The sequence below is a fragment of the Erythrolamprus reginae genome, chromosome 1 (genome assembly GCF_031021105.1).
Source record: "Erythrolamprus reginae isolate rEryReg1 chromosome 1, rEryReg1.hap1, whole genome shotgun sequence".
NCBI lineage: Eukaryota > Metazoa > Chordata > Lepidosauria > Squamata > Dipsadidae > Erythrolamprus > Erythrolamprus reginae.
Genome location: NC_091950.1, coordinates 337,243,652 through 337,255,749, shown reverse-complemented (window position 1 = coordinate 337,255,749; position 12,098 = coordinate 337,243,652). Strand labels below are relative to the sequence as shown.

The 12,098-nt window shown below is 37.6% G+C and overlaps 1 protein-coding gene across 1 annotated transcript in view; it reads left to right on the top strand.

Annotated features, from left to right (window-relative positions):
* NID1 (nidogen 1) overlaps positions 1–9,884 on the top strand; it is a 62,675-nt gene extending 52,791 nt beyond the window's left edge. The window contains exons 16-20 of the mRNA XM_070734006.1: positions 1,853–2,024; positions 4,070–4,227; positions 5,012–5,135; positions 5,436–5,548; positions 7,561–9,884. Coding sequence (XP_070590107.1) covers positions 1,853–2,024; positions 4,070–4,227; positions 5,012–5,135; positions 5,436–5,548; positions 7,561–7,682 — 689 coding nt within the window. The 3' untranslated portion in view covers positions 7,683–9,884. The remainder of the gene's footprint in view (positions 1–1,852; positions 2,025–4,069; positions 4,228–5,011; positions 5,136–5,435; positions 5,549–7,560) is intronic.
* Positions 9,885–12,098: the final 2,214 nt, after the last annotated feature.

The window sequence follows — 12,098 nt, the reverse complement described above, 5'->3', positions numbered from 1 at the left end:
TCATCTGTTCAAGTAGCCTCAGAAGTTATTCCATGGGGAGAAAGGTGGTATCATGCCCTGAACCTTCAACTCATTTCCATTCTTGCATAATCCCAACATTACAAAAAAATGGGGGGAACAATTATAATGTTACTGGTTTGTTTAATCAGCTAGAAATTTTCATCACAAAGTATAGGTTTGAAAACCTGAAAAAAGAAAAGAAAATGTTCAGTACTCTTATGTGTTATTTAAAATAAGAAATAGAGTCCCTACTCTATTTCTTATTTTAAATAACATAGGAGTGTACTGGGGTTTATACATAAAGGATAGTGTTAACTTTTTTAACAGGCAGAATGCAGTATATTTTTAAAAAAATGTATAACATTAATTTGAAAACAGAATTTGAAAACAGAATGTGCTTATAGTCTTGGCCAGTCTCTCTTGAATAGAACAAAACCCTTTTGAGCATAAAAAAATCCAGCACAGTCGAATAAATGTTAAATATTTTTTAAAATGTCTATACTCAATCTGGGTTTGTGATCAGTCCTTGGAGTTCAGTGAGGAGGTTATCATCTGCTATTTCCTGTTGCCTTGAGTCTGGTCACTGTCCAAGAAAAACTAGTTGCATACTAGTTTTCATAGTTCTTTTTTTTTTACGAGTTCTTCCAAAGTTGAAATCTCTTTTCCAAAACAATTAGCTACTTATGACCCTAAATTTTCTCCTGATAACTAAAAACCAATTGCTTTTTTAAAATACTCAAAACAGATGTTTCTCTGTTTGTTTTTCTGTCAATAGTTTAAAATCATAGTATTGTACCTCTATCAGAAAAGTATGTGTTTTTATTGACAATATTTAAGTATTTATAGGTTTTCTCTAATTTAGTTTCTTTTACTAAAAAACAATATTTTATCATATTTGTGTAATTATACAGGCACCCAGTATAATTAAGTATACATATTTAATTGTAGATGTCTATATAGAATGAACCTACAGTATTTGTTTTAATTAGAATGCTAAAAGCCACAATATGATTAGCACTAATGGGTATAGTAACTTATACTGTACCCCAATATATTATACTACTATAATTTAGGGTTAGGTGGGACTTATGTTTAAAGCCTCACTGAACCTTGGAGTTTGCTAGGTAACTTTGGGCCAGTGACACTTTTTAGTTCAACCTATTCAAGGGGGAAGTTATGAGAGAGCAATTGTGTTATTCACTACTGTGAAAATTTTATCAGTCAATTAACAAAATAAATATATTCTTCTTCCACGCATTGTATTTATGCTATTTATATTGAACATAGGGCAAGTGTTCCAACAATTATTATAAATCCATAACTAAGAAATTTTGTATTGAAATAACAGTTGAAATCCACTTATGCTAGTTTTCTTTTACTTTCTCTTCAATAGAATGGGTTGAATTTGTTTCATAATTTCTCTCATATAGTTTTTTGATTTCTTTAAGCATAGAAATCTGCCTTTCCCTTACCACTAAAGAGTTATTACTATCATTTTTATCAAATCCTATTCACAACCAACATATACTTGAATTTGCCTGGAGTATGATGAGATATTCCACTCCAGACCAAATTGGTTGAAAATCCTCAATATCTACACTGGATATACATAAAAACATGACACGAGGTCTTAGAATTTTGCTTATTATTATGGACCCCTGCATTTTTGGTGTTTGGGGTACTGTATTACTATTGTAACATTAGATGCCTCAAGCTCTTTTCAGAAGTTTGAGACTAAATGCAAAAGGGAAATCTTCTGAACAAAATAAACTTCATCAGAATTCAAGTATGGCTTTGAATGTTGACCCATGCCCTTTGATTAATGTTTTTTCTTTATGTCTATTTCTTCAAGATTTGGAAAGTCCTGAAGGAATAGCGCTCGATCACCTTGGTCGTACCATCTTCTGGACTGATTCTCAGCTTGACAGAATAGAGGTAGCCAAAGTAGATGGCACCCATCGACGTGTATTGTTTGATACTGAGCTAGTGAATCCTCGAGCCATTGTTGCAGATCCTGTGAGAGGGTAGGGATGTCAAATATCCTGTTATTTTATTCCTATCTATCTCCTATTCCTACAGTCCATGCTAAAACTATCAATTTATAATATGTTATAGCCAAATAAATAAACTGTATTGTAGCCTGATATGATGCGTGAATCACACAACATAGGGGTCCCTTATCAACCTGACTACAAATTATCCAATCCGTTATAGTTCAGTCTAATACGTTGTGTGAACCTGGCCTCTGAAAGTTGAATTTCTTTCAGTTTAGGGAGCAGCTTGGGGATTTCCTGTTATATTTATTTATTTGAATTATGTGCCATACATCTCGCCTAGAGGTGACCCTGTACAGCTTACAAAAATTAATATTGTATAGAAATTGAATATGATCATATTTTCTTTGCAAATGATCTTAATTTGGAATCCAACAGTAACTCAAGACTAGAAATGGTTAGAAGGGTATATGACAGTGATGGCAAACCTTTTTTGGTTCCTTCCCTGATTCAACCTGTTGTTTTGCTTTGCACATCCACAAATAATTCACATGGGGAGGAACTGTTGTTTCTCTTTTGAAATTCATCAGCGCTGCTACAAAACTGGGAGGTTTTCTCATATTGATTCTGTATATTTCTCCTCGCCAGTCCCTTCCCTTCCTTTCCTGTTAGGAGAGCCTTCTGCAAAAAGGGCCAATCATTCTGATTTTTCAATGATTTTTTTGTAGTGCACGAATCAAGAAAGCAACTGGGGAAAGCAAAAGGACAACTTCAGTAGATAAAGGGATGGGAGGTGTTTTCCAGCCCAAATGACTCAGGGCACCGTACACCCCGATACAATGTCTGTTCTCAATCAGAAATTCTTTCCTAGAAGATTTGTCCCCAGTTTTCTCCAACATCCCCTTTCCCCTCCTGGGAATCTACAATTACTCCTCTCCTCATAATTAAGTTGCTTTTTTTCATTTTTTTTCCTCTTTTGACCCACCACATTGTAGGATGACTGTTTTACTGGCAATCTTACACTAATCACAATCTATCTTATACACCACGCCAGTAAAATATTTTGAATTCTTGAATTCAAATGAAAGCCTAAATTGAAAAGACCCATAGACCAGTGTTTCCCAACCATAGACCAATGTTTCCCAACCTTGGCAACTTGAAGATATTTGGACTTCAACTCCTAGAATTCCCCAGCCAGCATTTGCTGGCTGGGGAATTCTGGGAGTTGAAGTCCAAATATCTTCAAGTTGCCAAGGTTGGGAAACACTGCCATAGACTATAAACCTAACTGTAATTCTGGTGCAGAAAAGAGGATTAAACTGAGGAAACGTATGCTAAATTGACAAGCAGTATGCTAAATTAACAAATAAGAAGAAGCAGTATAATATTTTTACTTCTTGGTATATATGCAAAAACTTCCCATGTATTTGGTAGACAAGTGATTTTTAAAAGGTCTGACCTTTTATTTCTCTTGGGAAGAAAAGCTGTATTCACATGAAAGGCTCACTGACCATTCACTGAGCCAGGGGTTTACTCCAAATTTTAGTTTCCCACAAAACGCTGGCTGAGATCATGCAACATAGTAAACACGCTAAAATATATACATGAATTAATATCACACAACTGGCTAAATATAATATGCTATGTCCTATTTTTCTTTTAAAAAACATGTTATGGCTTAACTTGTTCACTCAGTATGTTAATATAACAGCTGTTTCTTTAGGCTATGCTGCACTATAAATTTCCCAACTTCATTTAGATTCAGTGTATAAACTAACTACTTGCATAGCACCTTAGATTAAAAAGTGATTGAGTGATTGGAGGTTCATTGGATTATGTAACTAGCAGCTAAATCTTGAATTTTATCATATCAGTGATCAAATTATTATCAAAATAAAGTGAAGAGGGAAGTACTATGCCAATATGCAATCTCTCCCAAGTCCAGCTTGACTCCTGGTGTCTTAATGGAAATATCCATGTAATTTTATTAGAAATAATACTATGTAATACCAATACTCTCCTTATGCACAATCATATTTATTTATTTGTGTGCGTGTCTTTATCAATACACTCAGAAACCTTTACTGGACAGACTGGAACAGAGAAGCTCCTAAAATTGAAACCTCCTATATGGATGGCACCAATAGAAGAATTCTTGTTAAGGATGATTTGGGATTGCCAAATGGGCTGACATTTGATACCTATTCTTCATTGCTGTGCTGGGTAGATGCAGGTAAAGCCTTACACTGTAGAATGAATTAAATTGATGAAATAAATGAGCAGTTTGATGCTAAAAATATTAAGGTGTAGTCATGATGGTGCTACTTTTCAGTACTCAGGGACCTTTGCACAAGTGTGTGTTGTGCACCAACTATGGCTCTACTTGGATTGAGAGTCACTACTCACAGTCAACCATGCCCTTGTCACACCACGATTAGATCATTGCAATACACTCTACATGGAGCCACCGTCGATGAGTGCTCGGAGACAACAACTGGTCCAGAATGCAGCTGCACAAGCTCTCGTGGGTTCACCTAGCTACACCCACATTACACCAATTCTGTGCAAGCTGCACTAGCTCCCTATTGGTCTCCGGGCACAATTCAAGGTGTTGGTCATTACCTTTAAAGCCCTACATGGCTTAGGGCCAGGTTATCTTCGAGACCACCTTCTGCCACACAACTCCCAGTGACCGGTGAGATCCCACAGGGTTGGTCTCCTCAAGGTCCTGTCAGCTAAACAGTGTCAGTTGGCGGGCACACAGGGGATGGCCTTCTCTGTGGTTGCCCCAGATCTCTGGAACCAGTTACCTCTGGAGTTCAGAACTGCCTCCACCCTATTGGCCTTCTGAAAAGCTGTTAAGACCTGGCTTTTCCGGCAGGCCTGGGGCCGTTATTCTCACGGTTGTAATCGGCGAGATCCGGCCATGAAATGATATGTATGTTTTAAATTGATTTAATGTTTGGGATGTTTTTAATATTTTATTCTGCTGTTAAGCTTATTTTTTTCACATGCAGGGACCAAAAGAGTAGAATGTATGGATCTCAATCAACGTAGTCGTCGAAAAATCCTTGAAGGAATTCAATATCCTTTTAGCATTACAAGCTATGGGAAGAATTTATTTTACACCGACTGGAGAAGGTATGATTTTTGATTATTTTATATTATTTACAAAAAAGCTTGTGCTTTACTCATAGTCTCCACTCCCCTACCCTAAGCCTCATATAAGTGCTAAAGACTTCAAATATTCTTAGAGAAAATCTGTATATTTTTTTAAAAAACTCCTGCATCCACTGCAGGCAGATAACTGAAATAAATTTCCTGATGTGTATATGTGAGTTTTTGTGGACACGCCAGAAAGTTTTGGTTTATTTAGGTCTTTCTCTCCTTCTTTCTCCATTATCTTGTATTTTATTTGTGACACTATTTTGTGTGCCATAGAGATGCTGTGGTAGCAGTGGATCGCACAATCTCTAAAGAGAATGACAACTTTCAACCCTATAAGCGCACTCGTCTTTATGGAATAACAACAGCCTTGGCTCAATGTCCAGCAGGTAATGGTGCAAAGGTTTTTTTAAAATAAAAAATTAAAACAAAATAGAGGCTGAAAGTCGCCCTGAGTCCTTCAGGATTGGGCAGGATATTCCTAATAGAACAAATAGTACAAATTTAATTAACTTATTGCATTTCTTTCTTTTGATTGCTTTAGAAGAGCTAAAACAAACAGCAAATATTAATTTTTCCTGCTTGGTAATATATTTTAGTAGATTCGGTAAATTAAGTTCCTTTCATGATTGATCAGCGCTATCAAAAATAAAAAGTTTTTGATATGCTTTCTGCTGAAATGAGAAATAAAGAAAGATTTTAAATTATTCCTTGCTTATTCTACTGTGTTTCCCACAAAATAAGACTGGTTCTTATATTAATTTGTGCTGCAGAAGACACATTAATGCTTATTTTACAGTAAGGCCTTATTTTCAGGGAAATATTGTAGTAAAATGTGTCCATCTGACTGACATCTTAACTGGAGCTTATTTTGGGGGTAGGTCTTATATTACAAGCATCCTGAAAAATCATGCTAGAGCTTATTTTCCAGTTGGGTCTTATTTTTCAGGAAAACGTGGTATTTCTTATCTTATTTGTGCAATTGTTAAACAGGCAAAAGAGCTAAAATAGAAGGTGGGTCTAATGAAGTAATGAAGCTCTTGGATAATATTTGCCAAATTTGAATATTAGTTATAGCTTGTGTGACAAAAATGCCATTGCAGAGCTGACTAATAGAGTTTTGGCAAGTATTATTCAAGACCACTGAGAAGAATTCTAGGAAAGAACTACCCAAGTTAGTTATCCTTTCTTGCTATATGTTACTCACTAATCAAATACACAGATTTTCCAATCCATTATTATTATAGTTTGTCAGACAGTTTACCAGATATTTACTGTAGATTAGATTCTCTGAAATAACCAAGGTCCTCACGTTTACATATCCAACCTGATTTAATATTTGTTTTGCCAAAAAAGTTTAAAGGATGGAGATTTGTTCTCCAAGCTTGTGGGTTGGTTTCTGAACGTTTTGTTATCAGGCTAGGTAACAGCTTAGCAGATGTCAGTGTCAATGTTCCTCTGTTTATAAGGGCTTAAATTCTACTGAAGTTGTTACCTAACCTGGTAATGAAATGTTCGGAAATAAACCCACAAGCTTGGAGAATGAGCCTCCACCCTCACACGTGCTACAGATATTTGCCACCATTGTAAAAAGGTTTTACAGTGATACCTTGTCTTACAAACTTAATTGATTGCAGGACGAGGTTCTTAAGGTGAAAAGTTTGTAAGACAAAACAATGTTTCCCATAGGAATCAATGGAAAAGCGATTAATGCGTGCAAGCCCAAAATTCACCCCTTTTGCCAGCCGAAGCACCCGTTTTTGCACTGCTGGGATTCCCCTGAGGCTCCCCTCCATGGGAAACCTCACCTCCAGACTTCTGTGTTTTTGCAATGCTGCAGGGGAATCCCAGCAGGGAAATCCCAGCATCGCAAAAATGAGCGCTTCGCTGGCAATGGAAGTCCGGAGGTGGGGTTTCCCAGCGAAGGGAGCATCAGTGAAATCACAGCATCGCAAAAACACTGATGTTCTCGAAACCCCATCTCCGGACCTCTCTGTTTTTGCGATGCTACGATTTCACTGAGGTTCCCCTCGCTGGGAAACCCCACCTCCGGACTTCCGTTGCCAGCGAAGCGCCGTTTTTGCGCTGCTGGGATTCCCCTGCAGCATCACAAAAACATGGAAGTCCAGAGGTGGGGTTTCCCATGGAGGGGAGCCTCAGAGGAATCCCAGCAGCACAAAAACGGGCGCTTCGCTGGCAATGGAAGTCCGGAGGCGGGGCATCCCAGCAGTGGTGGTGGGTTTGTAAGATGAAAATGGTTTGTAAGAAGAGGCAAAAAAATCTTAAACCCCGGGTTTGTATCTCGAAAAGTTTGTATGACGAGGCGTTTGTAAGATGAGGTATCACTGTATTTAATAAATAAATCACTTGGATTCATTAAGCTGGCATATATATTTTGCAGGACACAACTACTGTTCCTTGAATAATGGAGGCTGTACTCATCTATGCCTGGCTACCCCAGGAGGCCGTTCTTGCCGATGCCCAGATAACATCATTGGAGTGGATTGTATAGAAAGGAACTGAAACTGTAGCTCCCACTCTGAGGAACTACACTGCCACTAAGTACGCAGAAAGTTTCCTTAAGATAATGGAAAAATTCCTACGATAATCACTGCTCTTTCCCTTGGAGCTGGAAGTACATTGCAATCAAATATTGGCACTTCTCTGCAGACACTTGTTATACATTCCTTTTTTTAAAAGAAACAAAAGAACACAAAATATAACGACTACCTGTAATTGTGCCAGTTAAATAAATCCGCCTAAACCAGTTATTGTATGAATTATGGTAACAGGCTGTTATAAAGCGCAAGAGAATCAAATATTAAAGAGCCATGTTTATTTAGTATGGGATCATATTTTGGCAATTCATGTATAATTTATAACCAGTACAACTGAATGCTGGGCAGTAAAACACCAGGAAGGAATTTAATGAAATGACTTGAAGTCCAAAATGTACGAGTTTATTTGTAATGATAATCAGCTACCTAAGCCAAAGAGAATCTCATGTTTTTATGCCAAATATCTTAAGTACAATCACTTTTCCACAGAACTCTTGAGAATACAAATAATATTAGATGCTCTATTAAGAAGGAGCAGAGTGATATTAAAAATTGACAACTTCTCCGTACAATTCACTTAATACTATCTTTCCCCAACTTAATTTTCTAGAAAGCAATTGGGGAAGTTAAAGGATATACATGAGTTATTTGTCTAATTTTAGTAGAAGAATAAACAGCTTTTAGCAAACGATTGCAGAATTCCTTTGCTCTTTGACCCTATGGATTTCTGCATTGAACAGCAAAAACTGCAAACAGTGGAGAAAATGGTTTCAGATGAAAATTTGCCAAATATACTTCATAAATTTTATATCCATTTTTTTCTAGCAGAGGTAATCCTCATTTAGCAACTGTCTTGTATAGCGATAGTTCATAAATATGGTGGTAATAAATGGTAATTAAAAATAATTGTCCAGCCAATGCATGCATTTTTGATGACCAACCCCCCCCCCCACACACACACTTTAGTGTAGGAACTGACTAAAGCCTGGTCAGTTTCAGCAGCAACTGCCAGCATTGAATGAAATGAGCTTGTTAACTTGGGGTTAGCACTTTTTAGGGATCATCAGAAAGCTGGTCGCGAAGGCAGCGCAAGGTTCCGCCTACTCACACGGACACCGCCATTTGGGGTTTTTTACCTTCTGGGCAAGTGCAAAGCGTTCTGTGCATGCACAGGGGGTAAAAGAACCCGAAAGGGCAGGTGGGTGGAGCCTCGCGCTATCTTTGCAACCAGCGCTCCGACCACCAACAGGCACAAGCGAACCAGGAGCATTTCACCCCGAAAGCAACTCAGTAATAGCTCATGTAACCAATCACTTTGCAAGAGGGGGAAAAAAGAAGTCAGGCATAGGGCATTGTATCAGGCAACCTTTCTGAAGGAGAAGGCTGTGATCTTTGCAGTGTCTCTCTCTTCTTTCTATCATATGTCTGTTTGTTGTTTATTTCACTTAAAAACTGAGTCACAGTCACTAAATGAGGACTACTTGTGGTTACTTTGTGTCCAATTTAGACGTGTTTTTTAATTACATATGGCAAGAGCAATTGCTATTGTGAAACAACCCATTAGGTAGATTACTTATATTCTTTAGTCATTGCATTTATTCCTAGATATAAAGAAAAAAAAGGAATAGCTTTCCTGTGCCACTTGCTAGCATTCAAATTAACAAAGCAGAGTCTTATAACTCATAATCTGTGGGTTAATAAAAATATTTCCAAATGGTTTAGTAAGATTTGCTTCTCTGATAAATTATATCTACAGTCCAACAAGCAAATCAAATTCGTCAAGATAGCTGTTCCAAAAGGCAGCAATTTATTTTTTTAAGAAAATAAAATATGCGTCAGAAATCGTAGCTCACCAGACTTCCATGCAAGGAAAGCAGAGCCAATATTATGTCTCTGATTACATTTTCATGTTATATTTATCATTGAACTATAAAATACTATATTAAATGTTTAAATTTGATATAACTTTTGTATAACTTTAATACATTTAATTTTTTCATTCTGTTAGAAATATCTGAAACTGTAAATCAAAAAACTGCTGAAACAAACAAAAGGTGCTTTTTAAAAAAACAGTAACCAGTGTTATTTCAAGTTCAGGAGACAAAGAAAGTTTACACTGTACTCAAATAATTTTTACACTGCCAATAAAATAATTTTTGTAAAAAAACATTGCCTTTGAAGTACAACACTATGTCTGGATATTCTTTTTATAATCACCTATTACTTTGGTTTCCATATAGTTAAGATCTCTGTCTCTGTTTATAATTTTTTACCAATCCTATTTACAAACAGAAAGTTTCTTCAACAAGAGATTTATACACCACTGGTAGTTCTCGATTTACATCAGTTCTCCTTAGTGATTATTCAAAGTTACAACAGCACTGAAAAAAATGACTTATCGCCATTTTTCATACTTACGACCATTGCAGCATCCCATAGTCATGTGATCACAATTCAGACATTCGGCAACTGGCTCATATTAATGATGGTTGCAGTGTCCCAGGGTCATATGATCACATTTTGTGACCTTCTAACATGTAAGTCAATGAGAAAGCCAGATTCACTTAACAACTGTGTCACTAATTTAACAACTGCAGTAATTCACTTAACAACTGTGGCAAGAAAGGTCATAAAATGGGCAAAATCTCATTTAGCAACAGAAATTTTGTGCTCCATTGTGGTCGTACATTGAGGACTATTGGTATGCTGTTTGAAACTGTCACCTGGTGTATAAAATATTTGTTGCAGGTGCTTCTGGCAGATGCTTTTTTGGTATACTTTACCTTGCCATTAAGTATAACAGGTATATACTTGACAGATGGAAGCAAAAAAACAATTTCCCATAAGATATCGGTTTGACAAGATGTGCCAGTGATGGCAAACTTATGGCACACATGTTACAGTTGGTATGTGGAGCCATATCTGAGGGCACGTGAAGCATTGCCCTATATCAGGTCCAGTTCGCATGCGTGCACTGGCCAGCTGATTTTTGACCTTTTCAGCTGGTTTCACTCTTCCCCAAGCTTCAGGAAAGCCTCCTAAATCCTTTCGACAATGAAAAACAGCCCAAATGGAAATTTGAAAACAAACTTCTGGTTGGGCTGTTCTTCACCATCCCCAGGATTTAGGAAAGTCTCCTGAAGCCTAGGCAAAAACCAGCCCAATGGGTCTACTGGAAGTACAAAGGCTTCAGTGAGGCCTGTGCGTATGTGTGTGTGGGCAGTGCAGGGATTGTGCACATTAGCGGGAACAGCGTAACGGTTGTGCACATGTACGGGGCAGAGCATTGCATTATGGGTATGGGCATGTGTACCCCTGCTATCGCACGTGCAGTGTTCTGTTGAACCACTAGGGGCCGCTTTAGGAGCGGAGCTGTTTCTAAATGTTGATTGGCTAATGCAATTTATCCCGGTTATATTTTAAGGAGCTGGTAGAGGATTGTTGCCTCAGAACTGTTTCAGATATATTACTGTTACAATAAAGATTACCGGTAGTTGAGTTACAGTTTTTCGTCTCACCTCAGTTCCTACCTCATCAGCCATTAAACATAGCAGCACCCAAACCAAAAAAGGTTCACCATCACTGAATTAAGCTGTAGAGTTTGAGTGTCAAACTTGAGGTGTCTGCCATCATGTGATGTTTTGTTATGTTTTTTTCCCTTTGCAGAGTTCGGGTGGGCGTGGCCTGTGTGTAATGCCTCAGGCCTGCAGGCCGCCAGTTTGGTACCCCTGCTGTAGACAAACAACAACAAATATATTCCTCCCATCTTTGTTTTTTAAAATCATGTATCAGGTTTTTATGGGCTCTGCAATGTTCTATGAGTGGCCTAATAAGGCAGATAATTCAGGCAGAAAATGCTGTGGGGTTGAATTAAAGCACTATCTATCCCATATGGCCTTCCCAATGTCTTTTAAGCTAGGCAATTTCTCAGAAACTCTTATAGATTATGGCTATGGTATAAAAAGTAGCTTTCCAAGCAATTCTACACAGGGAAAGGAAGGTCTTAAATCGCCTAAAAGTAGGTGTTCATCAAGGTTTATCGATCACGTTGAAACCTTACAAAGGGTTTGGGAGCACCTATTGGTCCTCTGACAGAAAACATTAACTGTAAAACAGTAAAAAGACGTTCCAAGTCTGCTTCTTCAGCAGGGAGTTAAAAATAAAGCTGTTTTCTTTGTGCTCTGTGAGAATTCACTTTCTGAAATGGGATCCCCTGAGGAAATAAAGTAATAAAAAGCTGAAAAGGTGAGTTCTTACTACCAGTTGCTGGGAGGTGCATCCGAATGCTATTGCACAGTATTTTATAGGCTTTCCAGAATCATTTGCTTGGCTAGTGAGAACATTTATTTATTTATTCGATTTTTTTTCAGCCGCCCTTCTT